This window comes from Homalodisca vitripennis, chromosome 4, assembly GCF_021130785.1.
Source record: "Homalodisca vitripennis isolate AUS2020 chromosome 4, UT_GWSS_2.1, whole genome shotgun sequence".
Classification (NCBI taxonomy): Eukaryota; Metazoa; Arthropoda; class Insecta; order Hemiptera; family Cicadellidae; genus Homalodisca; species Homalodisca vitripennis.
In genome coordinates, this window is record NC_060210.1 from 160,501,652 (window position 1) to 160,521,883 (window position 20,232).

At 33.0% G+C, this 20,232-nt stretch overlaps 1 protein-coding gene across 1 annotated transcript in view; it reads right to left on the reverse strand.

The window, feature by feature from the left end:
• LOC124360466 (monocarboxylate transporter 2) overlaps positions 1 to 20,232 on the reverse strand; it is a 75,657-nt gene that overhangs the window by 11,073 nt on the left and 44,352 nt on the right. The window contains exons 2-3 of the mRNA XM_046814121.1: positions 6,118 to 6,406; positions 2,453 to 2,596 (exon numbers count right to left, since the gene is read on the reverse strand). Coding sequence (XP_046670077.1) covers positions 2,453 to 2,596; positions 6,118 to 6,406 — 433 coding nt within the window. The remainder of the gene's footprint in view (positions 1 to 2,452; positions 2,597 to 6,117; positions 6,407 to 20,232) is intronic.

Genomic DNA, 20,232 nt, shown 5'->3' on the forward strand with positions numbered 1-20,232 from the left:
GTTTACAAGTATTAGTGCAGAGTAGCCCGGCAGTGTTCACGACGGCAGAGTGTGGAGGAATAGTCATGTCAGAGACATCGTGTCACAGTATGATGGAGCAGTTTGTCTTTTAGGAGATTCAGGATACGGGTTTATCGCCGTGGTTGATTACACCGTTCAAGCCTCACGAACGCATCAAGAACGAGAGTTCAATCTAATCCATGTTAGAGAAAGGGTTATAATAGAAAGATGTTTTGGCCAGTTAAAAAGGAAGATTCCCAATCCTGGGAAAACTGTGTGTTAGAGTTTGCATTAAACAACATTCCACAAGTGGTAGTCCAGTTGCGCTGTGCTACACAACATTGCCAAGCATCTAAAGGATGACTTTGAGTATGGGATCTTGATAGCGTCCCAAATGAAGAATGACCAACCTGGGGTGGTTCGTTATGAAAATCCCGACACAACATTAAGAGGCAAAGACAAGCATGCCAATATGATGGCGTATTTGAATAATTCAGTGAGGAAACTGTTTTTTTTGTTAAATTGAACTTAGTAACGTTTTTCATGTTTTTCTCACGCAAGCACCTACTTGCACACAATTTTGTATATATATATTTTTTTTTTTTTGTATGGGTTTTGTTTATTTACTGAATAAAAATCATCTTATTTTATATACTAGTTTTTTATTCACACACTACTGATTTATTTCAAATTACAAGTTTGATTACAATGGTAAGAATTATAATCCTAAGAATTACAATCCAAAGGAAAATACAACTTATGCAGCTTACAATGTGAATAGAGTATGGCAATCATCAACAGTTTACATCAGTTTGAGTAGACTTTTCAATGGTTTGCTTCTTCATGGTTTCCAACAATATAGTTTCCTTCTCCAGTTTGATCTTATTCAGTTTGTATTGTTGCAACAAAACAATCCTTTGCAACTGCGGTGTGGACAGGTCTTTAGTTTCATCTGCTTCATGATTCGACACATTTTTTTCACTTTTTCTGATCTTATTTTTGTGGTGGTCGGCATCAGATTTAGTTTTCATCGGCTTTCTTTGTTTCTTGGCTCTTCGGTTATTCATTTTTATTTGGTTTCCCTTCAGTTTCTGTATTCGGCAAACTTTCTTGGATGTCGTCACTGGTTGGTTGCTGAACTGGGGGCCCGGCACTTGTGCCAAACTGAAATATTAACCCGGGATTTTATGGAATACTGGGTTATCATCTTCTATCAACTCCAAGAATGTTTTCTCCCACGGTAGTAGTTTTATTTTCCTGTTTCCCGTCACTTTTACGTTAGTCTTCTTCTTGACGGTAGACTTCACATTGTTCAATGCTTTTAATTAGTTGGCCTACAGTAACTTGTTTTCCCAATGCACCACAGTAGTCAGAACGTAAGGTTTCCCAAGCTTCTTTCTTAGCATTCATCACAGCAGAGGTTTTTGATTTGCTAAGTAATACACTGTGATCCGAAAGGAGACGTACAAACAGAGCTCGATCAATTTTTTTCTATTTTATTAAAATCATTATTGTCAGATTCTTCTGATGATGAATACATCTTGGTGAAATACGTGGTTGAACAGAGTGAAAGAGGGATATGCCACCGATGTGGAGTAGACTGAAAGGTAGTGGAGGGGAGAAACGTGTCGTGACAGGAACGTTAAAACTTAGCATTTACTTGGTCTAGCATGTACTACCCCGCGAGTAAGTGCTTGGGTTTTTCCGGATTCTACTAGACTTGCCTCCTAGTATTTTCTGCAAATCTTTATTCACACTGATTTGACCAAATACTTACTAGACCTAGCATATGCTAGTTAGAAAGTGCTCGTTTTTATTCACTTGTGTCAATATTTAAACATTTTTTAAGCAAAATGAGTTGAGTACATTGGGATTATTTACAGCACATTAAAAAATATCTGTTGACACATTACATCGCTAGTAGCTTACTTTGGTCTTCTGGTTCTGGGAAGGTTCTTGGCTTTGCCTGTCCCTTGAAAATATTTGGTGGTTTTTTTTGCACTAATGATTTTGAAATAGGGTTACAATTTGTAAAAGTGTCATTGAATAAGTTTCTCACCTCATTATAAGATCTAGTCTGATCTACATAACTATGTATAATTAAAATTGTTATTCATGTTCACAGAGCTTCATACCGTAACACTAGAAGTAGATAATAAAATGAATAATCAATTTTTAACATTTTGAATACCTTCAACAAACTAATACATGTTCCCTTAGTCAAACAATACCTGATTATATTAGCAGTCATTGTTAGTTGACCTCTAAGATATCACTTGAGAATATTAGATGTCTTTAGGGAGAGTTAATTTAGAGTCAATTAAGAGAGTCGCATTTAGTTTGAATAGACCTAAAAGGTTAAAAAGTAGTGTAAACATTTCCCAGCTCATTGAGTCAGAGACCGTGCAGAATTAACATCGACATCCTTTACAGATAATGAATGGAACTGTACCTCCAAAAATTCCATAGGAAAGCCACATGAGTTCTATGCTGTTGGCAAATGTAGAGGCCAAGAAGCTGAGACAAGCCACCACACTGCCGAGGATGGCCACCACTCTGAACCCATACCTGTTGGCTAAAGCACTTGCGAAAGGTCCTGAAAATGGAAAAATGTGTTATGACCATAACAAATTAAATCAATTCAGATTCCATCCTAATATTAAGAATTTCTCATTTGCATACACAGTACAACATTAATAATTACTTTACATCTTCTACATGACATTTAGATGCTGTGATTCAGTTGTAACTATATTCTAAATGTTAAAAGAACATGTTTAACGTTTACACCAATTAGTTTTTTAATGTTTTCATTTATTGGTAGGAGTATAACAGCTGGATGACATTTTGAAAGAAATAAAACGCAGCTTGAAGGTGTTTAATTGATTTCAAACTTTCTTACAATTTTTTAAAGGTATATTTTAGTACTGAAGAAATATTGTAACATTTTATCAAAACTATTTATTTAAGAGCTGCTGAATTTGTAGTATATACCTGAGATGCTATCCCAAAGATAACTTTAATTATTTAGGCGAGATTTCAGTTAAGTTGTTCTTTACAGTATGTACAGTAATGGCAAGTGTTTGGATGATGACACCAAAAGATGAAAAAAGAATGTCATACTGAAATTTACAGGTTTTGATATATGAGTCATTAATTTTGCTTCTCAGAATTTGCTATCTCTAAGCATACTATCTCATATTCTTTTGCCCTACATCTTGTATACACTATTTTTTAAATAAATTATTTTAAAATAATACTTGTTATTTATAAATTGTTTTTATACAATCAATTGCCATTAAAAACAGTATATCCCCAGTAATCGTGTGTTGATTGAAAAGCATGTACCATGATTGTATTCCACATTTTAAATCATATACACAGAAAGGGTGTCATCAGAATCCCTAATCTGGATTTCAACAAATCTTTAAAAATCAGTGAGTTTCCAATGGCGTAGTGTAGCAGGTACAACGGTTATCGCAAGATAACTGGATCAAGCAATGTCGAGCGTGGCTGCTGCTTGGATGGGTGACCACTGAGCGATCCTGTCCTTGCAAGCAGCCCGCCTGCCCGGCCGTTGGTGGTGGTTCGGAAGTCACCTTTAAGCCATTGGTCCCCAGGTTAAGTGTTAGAGAGGGCTTCTTAGCCCTAACTACACCTGGTAAAATAAGAGATCTTAACTTTACTTTTAATTTAATTTAGTTCAATGATATTGAGATTTCTGACTCCGCACTCTTTCTTCTCACTGCATTAGCTCCAAAGGATCCAAAAGAGCTGGCAACATTGGACACAGTTACAAGGACTATGACATGTTCCATGAATCCTGTATCCTGTGGATAGTAATGATAAAACCAAAACTATCCATCTTCCTACATCAGATCCAGATTCTTGATCACATCTACAGGAGTGGTATTATTGGATATATTTATCTGAATAATGGTGCAATATCTCTGGCTAGAAATTGAGTGAAATCCCTATCTCTGCACCACGTACTATTTTACTGCACAACAACCCAAAAACAAGGACCATTTAGTTGCATCATGTATCTTTGTCTAAGTTATTCTTAAGCATTCCTGATCTCAGTAATAGTTATTGAGAACGTACCAATTCAGTCGAGCTTTAGAGCTTTTGACTTCCAACAATGATGTGATCAGACACTCTTACTTAGATGGTGAGATATGAACAATCTTTGTAATCCCTGAGTTTAATTACAATGATTGGTCAAGAATCCTGAACCTCTGCTGGTCTGGAAACTCATGAACTTCATCAAGGATTTCATTTATATGGATACAAATATGTTCATAGACATTTATGAAGTCAGTATAGATGTATTGGAAAAATACCTACTACCACTATAGTCGTGTCAACCTCATCGTGCAGTGCAGGTCTAATGGAAGATAGTCATGCTAATACCTTTACTGGTAACATGTGTTTAGCGTCATACTAGTTGCGTCAACTGTCCTCGTGGCCCATGTGGAGGTGCTTAACTAGATTTTAATATTTGTACTTAATAATACACATGTTTATGTGCTTTTTATATCTGCAATGCTTTTATCACAAGAAAAAGGTTGTTTTGTCAATAATAAGCATGTTACAAAAGTGTAAAAGTAATTATATAAAGAATAATGAAAAATCAAGTAAAGGAAGATTATAATTGGAAACTATATACGGTATCTTGTCTGTGTTTGTATTTATATATACACACACAAATATACATAAACTCGCAACACATAGCAAATTAATTTATTAAAACATTACAATAGATGATTGATAGTTCAAAAAGTATTGGTTTTAAATTGCTAAAATTGATTTAGTTAATTAATTATTATTTAAGGTATCAATGTAATTTTATGGCAAGTATTTATTTTAAGTATTTGAATTCAGTGAGTAAAGGAGTGTGGCCCAAGGCATCAATGTTAGCAGGGCAGCTAGTATAACTAAAACTGTCATTTGGATAACTTGGCTCATGGACGCTCTGTACTACAAAAGTGGACGTGGAATTGAGTATCGGTCTGGAAGTTTGGAACCTGAATTAAATATTTCATTATATGCACTCTCATCTGAATGACAAGAAGTACCTAAGCATCTTTAGGACAGAGTTGGGACAGGAAGTCTCATCTCTACAGGTGGTCTATCTCTTCCCTTTGCACCACATACTAGAAATAAAAAAATTGTCATTGCTTAAGTTTTGATTATTTTCTAGAAATCCTACATAATAATTTAGGTATGTAATAATGTAAAATGGCGGCTAGCAGCTAAACGAAGTATAAATTGAAAAAAAGTTATTCTTCATTTTTAGTTTAGAATCAAACACACAATTTGAAAATACATAGCCAGCCCAATCTTTTTGTTACACCCTGTATATATACATACACAGTTCTGAGGAGCCTACTTTTGTCAAAAGACAACTTTTAGATAGATAATGGATGTTTATGTATAATTTCAGTACAATCGGTTGGGATGTTTATGTGTGAAAACTAAACAAACAAACAAGGCATTCCTATTTATAATATTATTAGGATGTCAAATTTATTGTTGGCTAATTTTGTGAGACAAAAGAACAACACATCTTGGCAGCCTCTACAACACGTTTATCTGTTACCTGAAACCATTCAATGTGACGTTGACGTGTTTTTAGGTAGATAATTCCTTTTTAGAATAAAGTATAAAAAACACAATATGTAAACAACTTATAGGTGCACAAAATTTGATATTGAGTAATGTATTTTCACTCAAATGATTTACACATACAGCACTTATAATTTGTTAAAATTTCCTCACAGTGTTATCTAACTTCAATCCCTAACAATCATCGATATTATATTTGTTTTTATTATATAGAATAATTACGCGATATATAAAACAAACCACACAAATAATTCAAGCCAAATAAATTTGTTAATAATAAAGATATTTTTAATGAAAACCAAATCTTTTTCAATATATCTAAAAAACCCGTTTATTATAATATTTTAACGTATGTATTAGAGTAATGGAGTATAAGTATACATGCTTATGGTAATGCACTGCTGGAAACCAAAAGAATGTTAAATAAGTTTGTTAAAACTACTATAGCCTATAATTATTTATAGTCATAAAAAATGGAAACAATGTTACCTGCCATCAAGCAGAAACCTGTCAACAGAGAGCCAATAAGAGTGACTTGAGATTTTGACACTTCCAGCGACTGGGAAATGGGTCCGAGGAAAACACCTGCAGAGTAGACCATGCCATCCACAAAGAAATTGCAGAAGAAGGAGCCAAAGACCACAACCCAACCCCAGCCCCCATCAGGTGGTACTGTTACGTAGGTCACCACGGTCTGTTCTTCCAACAGGGGTAAAAACTTATCCTCACCACCGTCACCGCCATCTTGCTTCTTTTCTGTCTCTCCTTTTGAATTCATCTACACAAAAGGAAACACATTGTTAGTAAAAAGACACAATTAAAACTGTTTTAATGTTTACTAACAAATATCAATACCTCACAATGGCAAATTTGTGGAACCATCTTTTACTATTGTTAGCACGCTTTAATTAATGTAGCAGTACAATCAACTTTAATGCTGTTGCCCGTTGATGACCTACTGTTGTCTAATCTGCTGGTAATGTTTTTTTTATTGCAAAGTTTCCTTTAGTTTTTATACTCATAAAACCTTTATTTATTTGATAAGAACAGTTGTTTTGCACAGATAATTTTCATATAATCTTTCCACACCAAAATTATTTAAATGTTTCATCAAAACATGCTTCAATATTTGTATCTGATAAGTGATATTTATAAAATTTATCGATGAAAGTCAATAAATTACAAGTTTTATTTGAGCAATGGTGAAAAAATTTAAACAAACCAAATACCATACAGTTCTGAAGAGAGTGTTATCACTACAACAAAATAACATAGAACAAAACAATTTTAAACTGTGTTTGTTAAAGTAAAGAATGATTGTTTTATTTTAGATTGAAATGATAAAACATAACATTTGTGAATAGGGAACCACACAAAGTAGTATTACAGGTAAGATTAACAGAAAATGTGATTTCACATCATTATCTATTGACAGGTTCTTTATATGAAAATAAACTGTCTTTTGAGCTTGTATTTGTGGCTAGGCTGCTTATACAAGAGAAACTGTGCACACACATCTTAGATTGGCAACAGCTGACTATTGCTACCTTCATAGAGTACAAGGACTAGTGCTACCAGAAAAATTTCTGTGACACTACATTTTCTTGTACTCTCTCTTAATGTATTCTAATTGCAAAAACATAATGCTTTGATTCCTGTAATTATTACTCCTAAAAAAAAAACACTCATATAAATTAAATTAGAAAAATATTTATAAATATTTAAAAAATAATATATGAATATTCTTGTTTTTAGAAATATTAAACGTGACATTCCGGCACATCATTACTGTTTTGAAGCAAATTATACAATGACGTTCTCGGAAATCAAAACTACTTAGTATCAAATACGTCTACTTGTAAAATGGTTAAAGCATAAATTACATAAACTACGTTTTTTAAATATATTGTTTGATAAAATACATAGTTTTTATTTATCATGGAATAATTATAAAATTACGCATACAAAAATAATACTAAAATGTTTATAAATCAGAATTAAGAAAGAAAAGATAACAAATAATTTTGTTTATAAATAATGGATTAGTGGCTTTTTATAATTTTCTTTATGAGTATCTATATAATTTTTTATGTTTAGCTAAATATTTTGTAACAAAATTTGAATTGTATATATTTACTGTCAATAAAAACTAATAAATCATATAAATTAGTACCAAAAAGTGGTGAAAACACTATTTAAACTTATTAAGTTGAAAAAGATGTAGAATCCTTATATTTTTAGTGGTTATGTTGCTACACCCTGACTATGTGATGTATTTAACATGAGTTTAATATGGATGACCACAAGTTAAACAACACTGATTAAACAAAAAATATGATTTATAACTGAGAATTGAGGATAGTATTATTTTTGTTTCTGTAAAACATGTTAATGCTTATTTTGTATGGTTAAGAATTTATTTCACATAGAAAAATCTGAATGTTGTATCTAAAAAGATAAAGTAATCAAGATGTATGACTGATGAAAAATAGTTGGCATGTAAAAATGTTGTACCAGCAAACAAGTGTTAGATATGAAATAGTTAATTCTTAGTAGTTTAGTTTTTCTCAAGTCAGGAAATCAACATTTATGGTCAAAGGCAAAAGGCATTGGCCATTACTAAATGTCCAGTACAATAGATTATAACTCATTTATCATTTATCTGCCAGTACTAAAAATTGCGAATTCTCCTAGAAAATGAACGCACTGGCTTATTTTGACACAGATCACTTTCAACTAGTTATTTTTCGACAGAAATGTGAGAATTTATAAGTAGATTGTGTTTCCAAGCCAAATTAAACGCATCCAAGCTTGACCACAACCGCTAGAAAGTTTTTTAACTGATGGTTATATGATACGTTACATGTCGAATAAGTTAACACGCTCAGCTGAATCACGAGAAGTAGGATGACAACTAACTAAGATTGGCCAGACAGCCAATGGCCTTTTGAAATGATTCTGCTGTGCCAATAACCATGTATATTTATTATTTGATTACTAATTATAATGATTGAATAGCTCCAACAAGCAGTTCCGGTTCGAATGAATTATATTTCCGACACCATGGTTGTTGTCTTGATCAAGAAAATATACAGGTCTGAGATGAGCAATTCAGACTTAAATTGTCTAATTTCAGCTATTATAATTCTCATCCAGCTTAACGTATTTCTGGAACAATAGTTAAGTTTCTTTTGTTACCACAATCAAGAAAATAAACACATATGCAGTTCTGAGAACCCTACTTCTGTCAAAAATAAACAACTAAGATGGGTTTTATAAGTCTTTAAATCTGTAGCGAAAGTAAGATAGTCATTTTGTCTTTGATACTGCATTACACTTTTGATTAAGCGTTGCATACTTAATGTTTTTAAAATTTACAGTTAATGTATTTTTACTAATAGTTACAGTTTTTTATGTGGATAAAAAAAACTAGGTCTGTGCTCAACAATGATTACAGAAAAAGTTTAAATAAGAAGTTTTTTTTACTTTAAGCTAACTCTATGCTTTCAAGCTGTAAACGTAAAAAATTTTTAAAGTGCCATGAAAGGGAGTCTTCACTACCAACGGGGCTTAGCCCAGAGGGATTTTTGGAATATGAATAGGCCTGTATGTTAACCAGGGGCCTTACAAATGTCCATGTAACATTTCAATGCAATCGGTCCAGTAGTAAAGTACTCTAACTTATGAGTACTTTATGCAAACTTAATGATTCCCCATTATTATACAGTATAATTGTCAACTACTCATAAGTATAGAAAAAAATATCTTTTAAAACTAATACGTTTTGGATTAAAAACAGAAACAAACAATTACACTACAATTCTGTAACCAGTGTGTAAATGTGCAATAGAGAATGAGCCTCGTGCATATATAAAATTTAAGCAACCACAAATGTTCGAAATAATATTTTAACATAAAAGAATAATTCTGAAGTGAATGACCACTTCATAGTACTTAATTCCTGGTTTCTATATCAAATTGTAAAATAATGGCATTTATCTCTTTCATATGTCTGTAATCTCTTACCGAAATCCAAAATCTAACATAGATTATTATTGTATTGTAAGTATTTGCTATAAACCTCATGAGTTTTGAGATATTTCCAAGAAAAAATCAAAAGATTATTTAAAGTTAACTACTTTTTATGCTCTTTATACCTTCTACCTCGAAAACCGAAGTTCTATGTTACTTCACAACCATTTGACACAGGGACATATTTTTTACAATAAAGTTTAGTCAATTTTTAAGGTTAATTTTACCACACTAAATAAAAATTTAGATATTTAGTCTCCCAGATTCTTCTATTTAAACATTTCAGTTGTTTATAATGGTTCTACAAAAGATATTTGTAGGTTGCTAGTATAATAATAGTTAATTACAATAAATTAACTTTAAACATGAATGTTCAGGAAGTTATACCATACTGTGTTGTTCAGCCTTTTACTATGCCTTTAGAGGAAGATTCATTCCAAAAACTGACAAAAAACTGAATTGTGTAAATACTTGTATGTGTATCGTGTCTCTGAGTTCCCTTGATTTTCAACTATTGCCATTAAATAATCAGTATCTACTTGATAAAACTTTATTTAGATACGCCTTGATACTTTCAATAACATTACTGATGATCTATGTATTAAGCTGAATTATTAATTATTAATTTATTTCAAACACATTTTAAGATGTTGAATATGTTTTAGAAAGAATCACTGTGAGGGGACAAAAGTTTTATATCAAATTTGTCTCTGTTTTGTGTTTGATGGGACACAGAGATAAACAAGAGCTATATTTAATCCATTAAATTTGAAACAAGTACTTAATATGGTAATTATAAGACATACTCTACCTAAATGTGTATAGTTAATTAGTTTAAACTCTACAGTTCCATCAGAATATATTGGGCATATTGTCATGCAAATAAGATGCATGACACCTCTCTTATATGAACCATGAATAAACATAACCTAACTCTACACTACCTCAGGCAGATTGTTACCTTTAAATAAGCTTGCTGTGTTTAGAACTGTGAACTACTGATCAATTATTGTTAAAAAAGAATTATATTTTCGTTAAACATAGCATCATGCATTTCATGACTAGTGAGTTATTATTATTTGGTGGTTTGTTAGTATTTAAAAATATTTCTTGGTATTAAAAGTAAATATTTCTAATTATTACTAGGATGAATTAGGCTGATTCTATGGTTCCTTGATATAGTGACATAGCAACACTGACCCATGTGCTGCTGTATTGTGTTCAGAGGCGTATTAAAGGAAGAAGTTAAGGGGGCCTAAGCTCCCCTCCCTCGAAATTTTGAGTCAAATAATAACATTTCACTGGTAGCTTGTTACTATCCAAGTTAGCTTGTAATCTTTCCTCTCGCTCACTATGCAAGGATTTAGCTAATGATTGTAAACAGGTTCAACTTCTATAGATATCTGATGTCTGTTAAGAAAATATTTGTCCATATTTTTTTCATAAACAGAATCTTCAGTTACTTAGAAAGTCAGTTTGTGTGATAATAGAAAACCATTTTGATTCAAGAATTTCGTTCAAAAGTTACTGAAAACTTGAATGCGAGAATTTAACATGAAATATTTTGGAGAATTGGAGTTTATTCATCTTAATTTAATCAATTATGTATAATTATGTCATGCATATCTGTTTTCATACAACTACTAAAGCTTTCTTTAATTACTGGTAGTACAGGAGTTCAAGAATTATTAATACAACATTTATGTACAGACTTATATAAATAAATCTATAAAATGTATTTATGAGGTCATTAATTAAAACAATTATTTTGAAATAGTTCTTAGACTTCCCCTGGTAATAAATATCCCCCAATGTTGTCTCACCCCAATCCAGAATAACTTTCTATATGTGCCACTGGTTATGTTAGCATGTTGTTAATGGTATCAGATTAGTGGCAGTATGCTTTACCAATCTATAAGAAAAAGCGGTGGCATTAAACTATTTACAGAGTTGACAAAGAGCTGTGATGGTGAACAGCTGAGCTAACTGTGCTGTAACTGTTTTCTGTAAACACTGTTAGTAACAGTGTAGTCCATTGTCATACGCCTGGGGTAGACCTACCTGGAGAAATTTGTCATTATTGATTAAGCTTTCCGGAAATGTTTTTAAAATCCCAACACTGCTGCAATTTTTTCTTATAATAACTAACGGTAACTGTCAATTTATTACCATCTCACTCTGAAACTGAATTCACTGAAAAACTGTGTGGTTGATTTTAACCTTAGTAAAGTTGATATTAACCTGCCTTTAAGTTAACTACTGGTATTGGTCAACTGAAAAATGTTTGAAAACAGTTATAAGCAACATAAAAATGTAAGACAAATTGAATATGGTTAGTTTTATATGGTGGTTGAAATCAATATTAAGACTTTGCTTCATTGGTAAAATTAGACGTAGGAATTTGTTCTGAAATTATATATTAATTTATAATTTAATCTATAATGTACTAAAAAGAGATCTAAATTAAAATTATAAATCAACAAATCTTTAAACTGACTGTAGAAATACTCTACTAAAACATTCATAAATGTACTGCCAAAATTCAAATTAAACAATCTAAATACGGTACTAAATTTTAAACTTTTTCTTCTAGGTTTTTATACTTGTCCGCTACCCTTTAGTAAAATATGTCTGTATTCCTTTTGCAACTATGGGTAGTATCAACTTTGTGGACTTCCGAATAGCGTTACTATTGCAGATTACTAATTTTATATATCTCAAATGTTGGTTATAACGGGTTGTAGTAAATACAGTTTAATGTTTATAATGCGTCATGCGAGGTAGGTGGTCCGTACTCCACATACAGGCTTGTCGAGCTCGCTGTCTAGTCCGGGACAGAGGCCAGCAGTAGACATGGTCACGAATTCCTTGCGAAGCAAAATCAAGGCCATTCAAGGCAACCGACAAGGGCAAGTACAGTATAAATATAGCGGTCGGCGGGACCGGTCTGTGAGGCGAAATTTATGAGATAGCAGGAGGATGGGTTAACGTACTACAGGCAGGTGGGATTTGTGTATAGACACATAAGGGAAGTTGTGGAATTTTACATAGTAATTAAGATGATTTCGTACCATCTTTTCACGTTCATAGTTGTGAAGAACAAGTTTTCTGCTGGGAATTTTGCTTATTAATTAATATTGCACACATGTATACGTTGGACCACGTCTAAAAGAAACACTGTAGCAATAAACTGTTTTTAATAACCCACTAGAAACTATAGATTAACGATCGAGGATAAAAACAAAACTAAGTTATACTTTTGCTTGCTTAGAATTTTCAATGACATATGTTAAAACTATTATTTACTCGAACTTGAGAAGAATTAAATTAAATATATTATTATTCTCTGCTTGTCCAGATTTAGGCACTTTACATATACCAAAAAAGTGATTACCGATCCGGATCCGGATAGAACAATAATTAAACTATTGTATTGTATTAAATTTCATACATAAGTCCAAACAATTGATTATTCACGTAACTGATATTTAAAATTCAATTCCTAAATTCCTACCAAGTTCCCCCGTGAGGCATGAGGTTTGAGCACATGAAAACTAGCCTAATTTTTTAATTTCAATTTTTCCCGGGTAGTCTTAACGGACCTCAATTCTTCAGTATGGGCTATATCATGATGTAGAATATAAATCTATTGCCTGCAGAAACATTTAGAAAGCAACGTTTTTAATAATGTGTGGAATAAGGTCTAAACAGTTTGGTTGAAACTTATGTTTACACATGTTATCTTTTTATATTTTATACTCCATGCAACACACGCTATGCTCATATACGTATTTCTATGGCTTTATAAATTCACCAAAATGATAAGAAGCACACACCAAGAGTTCTTCGATACAGCCAGTGAACAGATAACGCCAAAATGTTCAGAAAATCCAGTCTGGAATCCTCCAAGTTATCCAAGTTGAGAAGGATCTCAATCCGTTCCTGAGAGTGGGTTTCATCTCACATTCAACCTTGGGGTTATGTTGTTATGTTCATGGTATAAACTCATCAGTTGCAGTTTTCCAAATTATTATAGTGTGTCCCATCAATGGCTGGGAAAAGACGCTCTAGAACGACCTTAGGGTTCATTCCTATGTAATGTGTAGCTTTATCTAGGATTTTAAAACAAAACCTTGGTGGTCTTTTTATTCATTTGAGTTTTACCAAGAATAAAATGTTTCCCTTAAAAAACTTTACCTACTTTTTACGTATACCACCAGTTTGGTATATAAGCCTACGGAATAGTTCTACGGAAAATTTATTATGACACTTTCCTACAGTGATTTGGGATCGTATTATGAGATTGTTGACACAATAGGTGGTAGAGGGGGTGTGAGGGTGGAATGTAGGTTTGCAGTCAGCTTATCATCATCAGCCACTCTAAAATTGTTAATCGGTTGCTTTTATCTCTTGTATTACTTGATAATGTTGCCATAATATATTACCACGTCACCGCTAAAACAATCCACTTCATTCTTTAGTTCGCTTTGCATTAATAGCAGTTCCAGAATTTTGTTATATTTCACTAAGCCTTTGAAATTTTTTATTGATAAAAGCTAAACTGCATAGCTCTATAGCGTAAGCGAAGACATTTCAACGCCATAGATTTATCAATTTTTAGTTTTAGGGATTGTATCAACCGGACATTGCGGTTTCCGGTGGCCGCACTGCGTCTCGTGTAGTATTGTGTATTGTGTGGCCGGTAATGGGATATTGTAGTAACAGTACAGCTGAGCGACAAGCGACCACACACAGTCGCGGCTTCTGTACTAATGTGAGATAGTGACTTCCTGTCTTGACTGTCTATGGTGGTGGATAATTTCCTTACTTTTCAGCATCAATCTACTAATTGTATTATTTCCTCAACTATTACAGTATCTCCTTACGGATGGGTTGTTGTACAGAAAGATTACATTGTAACCATTTTACGATGGGTGTTTTAATATTCCGAAATGCCATACTACAGTACTATGAATAATTGCAAAATACCTATATTTCATAGAAATATATTCATAAGCATATATTATGAATCATGGTGTTTTAATTGTCTAACCGAGCAAATACTTATGGTTTTAATAGAGAACGGCTTGATAAGTCCATGTAAACCAATAGAGACGGGAGTACTGATGGGTGTTGAGGTTACTTGAAGTTAGTAGCATCTCTTCGAGTAAGTGACATCAGTTTTCAGCCATATAGGATCACATGCCAGATCGTCCAACGTGATCTGACATGGGGCGAGTTGCGTCCATAATTGCGTCCATAATGCTACAATACACTATGGGGCCAGTGCGTAAAATAATCGTTGAAAAATCATAAGTACTTATTTATTTGCTACTCAAAGTATCCAGTAACAAATTAATTAAAGTATTTTATTTTGCTTAATCATATAAATTTACATATTGTTTGTTAACGTGGCCTGTTGTGATGTGTACCCTAAAATCCAAAGCCAAAGCATTACACCAGCCCTTTCCTACAGATCAGATTTTGATTTGCGAGATATAAGAGTAGCTTTAATAACCTCTCTTTAAAACAATTGGATGATATTAAATATATTTAGACAATGGCTGAAACCTTAAGGGAAAGTATGGTTTTTCAATTTTTATTTAAAGAGTACATTTTCAACTTAATACAAAAGCAGAAAGAATGAAAATTTTGAATGGAATTTTGAACTAACCGTCTATTTTCTCTTTTTCCATCTCATTTCCATAATGCAAAGTTCATGGCTGAGTGTTCGACAAGCAGTGGCACTCTGTCCAAGGGCTGGCCAGCGGAACAAGTGTTTATTGGGACGCGGAGTGTGCACGGGGAATACAAGTTTCAGGGGCATATCCCCCTCAGGTAGGTTCCCGATTACAGCAACCTTATCTCAGGCTCTGACCTCCGGGACCCAGTTACGAGGAGGGATTGAAGTACATGTACTCAGCTATAATAATAGGAGGCATATGAATGTAAGCGCGGGTTGTAGTAAATAAACTGATGTTAAATGCACTTAGGCATGATATGTATTACTTACACTTTGCATGAGTATACAAGATTAGTTTCTTGCGACAACAGTAATCAGCACAAATGTTGCATTACAATAAAGTCTGGATAATATCCAGGATAAGTTTGCAGAATGTCGGAGTAATTTATTTGTATTAATATGTTTATGTGTGATTGTTAATAAAATATCTCATAGACATTATTATATTTATTTTAATTAATATGCGTTGTATCTGTTTTAAAGCATGATTTAAATTAAAATACCAAGGAGCACCTATTATCCAATAAATGAGTTGTTTCTAGGAAAGTTTGGGTTCATTTTAAAAAGGATCGACTTTTAACAATATCGTTTCTGGTAAAAAAGACATTTTTGTGGCCTACACGGGCTACATTTTATAAATACTTTAACAAACTTGGAATTTCGTGTTCTATTGTTTCTATTGTTCTTAATCAAATCTAACAAAATAAGATAGATTTCGCACCCAATTTTAACATAACTGCAACACAATACATATACATACCGTAGATTTAGCCGCATGCAATTGGACTATTGTTGTAGAAGAGTTACTTTATGGTGCGCAAACATACACACTTTCCTAGGCTGGTGAATACAATTAAAACAATCTCACATTTAAATATTTAATTTACGAAGATAAGGAGTTAATTTTTGCATTTTAAAGTAACGTTTTTGCGTTCTTCCTGAATCGTTTTACGAGTATATTACTTTTTGCTATAAAAACTTGTTAAATATAATACAAATTCAATGCAATGTAAACAATCTTGAGATCTAAAATTATGATATATGGGAATTGATCACCTGCATTCACTTACAACTGCGCAATTGGGACTGGAACTGTATATGCTGGCGAAATAAACTTTTCATTTTTGTACAATGAAAGTAAGTTTGAGGTATAACATTTCAGTTATTTCTGAAGCAACACTTTTGGTGTTATAACAGCAAATCCAGGCATGTGGCACACGTCACCACGTTTAAAAGGCAGAGTGTTCTTCACGTACACTTGAGCTTGATTTAGTGCATCTGTAAACCTTCAGGTTAACCAGGTTAAATGTTTTATATTTGAACAAAGTATTGGAACATAAGTCGTTTAGTTCACATTGTGTCGAACATTGCTCACACAATGTCTCGATACTTTGTGAACCGGAAAGGTTAGTTGTGACACCGCCCGCGTAAGCACAAGAATATGCCTTAATATGATGGAACTATATTATTTCTATATATTATTCATGGTTCGCATTGTGTAGTATAAACTAAAATTTGCCATATTGACAATTACACAATCCTAATTCGCAATGTAGACCCCCCGCAAACCATTTGCCTGTGTAAAAAACTGATAAAAAGTTCCGCTCACGATGACCTCTCGTAAGAAAGTCACTATTTATAAATGAAGGTTATCACGGACGACACGAGTTTTTGTGACTTGTACGTTCTGTTACACATGGAAGCAACAGATATGGCGATTAGAACAGATTTATTTTATATGATCATACAGTAATGATATTACACCGTTCGTTAATATCGATGTTCTATATTTTTTACAATAGTGGTCAAAGCAATGTCACCAATTTTACCACGAACATAAATGTCTAAATACAGATGAATAAAAAAAGGAGGGGGGCCTTTGAAAAATCATTACGCATCCAAAACTTAAGTATTTCTTTAAGAATATATTTAATTAATGTCCTAAGTTTGTTATTTTTTAGTAGAAACTGTTGCTAAAATGGATAGAATTTTACACGATAAAACATGTTACGGTAATAGGTAACAGTTAAGTTGTGTGGAATAATGGATGAACACCCGGCTATACGCAAGCAAAAATCATAATCTGCAACCTCAAATAAAAATAAAATAAAAGTTTTTTAAACACACGTAACTACAGGAATATATTCTAATGGACAATTTCAATATCGATCCTTATAATTAATTACTTGACTTATTGAGGCCATTTCACCTTGTAGTTAACAGTTAATACACCACGCGTGACATAAGCCAAGTAAGCTCACAAAATTAGACTGTTTGCAAGTAAACCATCGGTTACTTAACACACCACTTAAGCCACCACACTTGTTACTTGACTTAGTTATTCTGAGTTATAAAAGAAGGGCATCATCATAATCATTCCAATCTGTACAACCGCATTTTAAAATCTTTAATGATTCTCTTAACTTTTATGTCAATATGTGGTGCCCTACCAAAAAAATCATAGATTGACCAAACAAGGCAACTAGTAAATAGATTACTAAAAGTATTTTGTTTTCTGGGGAAAACTCTGATTTAGCTGAAAGATTTACAAAAGTTCCTCAATGAGTAAAAATATTTTAATATTAAAAAATATAATGTATTTAATTATCCCATTTCAACGGCAGGAAAGTGATCCAAGCATTGAGTGCACCTGATCAATTACTTTCCTAAAACTTTAATAAACACCATGCACAATAACAATAAAAAACACCAAAACACCTGGCAAACAAATCAAAACATACATTATCGATAGTTTTGTGCTAATAGGAAGGACGCGGGTTGCGTTTTTAGAAAGATAACCGCTATTCCACACAGTCCTACCGTCCAGCCTCAGATTTGTTAGCCCCAAAATATGCAGAAAGTTTTTTTTTAATTTGAATTCCTCAGATTTTAACAAGCTATCAATTATTGTATGAAGACCTAATTGGCTCAGAAACAGCAACGATAGACGAAATTAAACTAAATTAGAGTGCTACATGGCGAAACACTCAAACTAATTACCTTTGTAATTTTAGTCAATTACATAGGGTAATAATATCTGCACGAGCATTGAGCTAATAGATAATCGATATGTTTCAAATCGACTCTGAAACAGGGAAATTTTGTTTAAACCAGGACTGCTTCCAGGACTTATATATATCCTTATCTAATATCCTTATCTAAACTGGATTTTGCTCTGGGTTCCAACAGTTGTAGTGATAGGAACCATGGTAGAGGAAGTAGGGACTCTTCATTATTCGACATTTCTTGGAATATATCGTGGGTGACTTGGAATGATTACGTCGACCACGCCTGCCCCAGATTTCCCACATTGCCAGATATTGCAATAGCAGGATTCTGATAACGGCGAATTTATACCCACTTCACCTACGGGTTGGTATTGCGTTCATCTTGCTCAAATAATGGAGTCGTTGGAACTTTTAAACTGCAAAAACTATGGTTGGCATAATCACACAGTTAAAATTCAGAGTCTTGCTAAGAAGACTTAACAAGTTCAAACTTTGACTGTCGTGCGGCTACATTTTGAAAACAACTTTGTTTTTTATCTCCAAGTATACTATGAGTGGCCGAGACATACACACACACAAAATGACTACTGGTGGTTTGTGCATATAAACCCTCACAAGCCGGTGTGCATTTAATCACAACATTGCCAGATTAAATGCTCAATTCAAACATAACGTACTGTGCTACCAGAACACTAATTCCCACAGGAATATTTAATTAACTCAAAGGAAAGCTTTGTAATTGCAAATTTTTGTAAGAATAAGAGTTCGTCATTAACTATTGCCCTCTTACAATCCACAATCATATACTTAAAATTCAGCAAAGTAGTAGACACAAAAATTGAAATTGAGTTATAACACTGTCCTTCTAAATCATATATGAGAAATAAAGCAACAATGTTTAAAATGGTCTAAAAGAACAGAATGTTTCAAAAAACTGTGCTACAGGTTCAAACATTCATGTGTGTTGTACGAGATAGCTTACTAGCTGCTTCGTTCGCGATTTCGTAGGCTTTACAAGTTTATGAGCACTCGAGTGAATGGTTATTTCCGACGCCAACGTTGTTTGCCTTATTGACACGATCACGAAAATATGTCAAAAGCCAAAATGTATATTTATAGCCACTGTAATCTACTCAGATCTTAGTATTGTGTGCCATTTCTGATCAGTTGCCTTGTTTCCCCGATAAAGAAAATATGCACACATACACAGGTCTAAGAAGCCTAGTTCTATAAAAAGACAACTAAGATGGGGTTTATAACAGTTAGGTACTTAATATTTGCCAAAATGTACAATAAAAAGTACAATTTTATTAAAATTTAATTTTCTAATCTGGATATTTTCTTACTATACTGATATACTGGATATTGAACAGCGGTTGCAGAAAAGGTTAAATTATGAAATGTTGTTTCTATCAAGTTTACTCTATGCTTTCAAGGCTTATGTAAACAAATGGAAAATAGTGGTTAAATGGGAATAGACCAATATGTTCACCACAGACTCTAAGAATGTCCATGTAAAATTTCACTACAAAAGATACGGTAGTTTTTTACATGATTGAGTAAAAAACACACACACATACGCGAACACACAGACTTATAGAATGTATAAATTAAATCCAATATTTTGGTTGAAAAGTTTTAAAATAATAATACGCCTTTCAAATTTATAGCGACGTTATACTTAAGGAACACTATATTTTAAACTATGACGTATGAGTATTTTATACCGCCTTGCGACAGAAAAGACACAGTAGAGGCAGATCCGCAGAGATAACAGAAGTGTCCTGTTATACCTATTAGTATTTTACTGCCTTTCTCGTT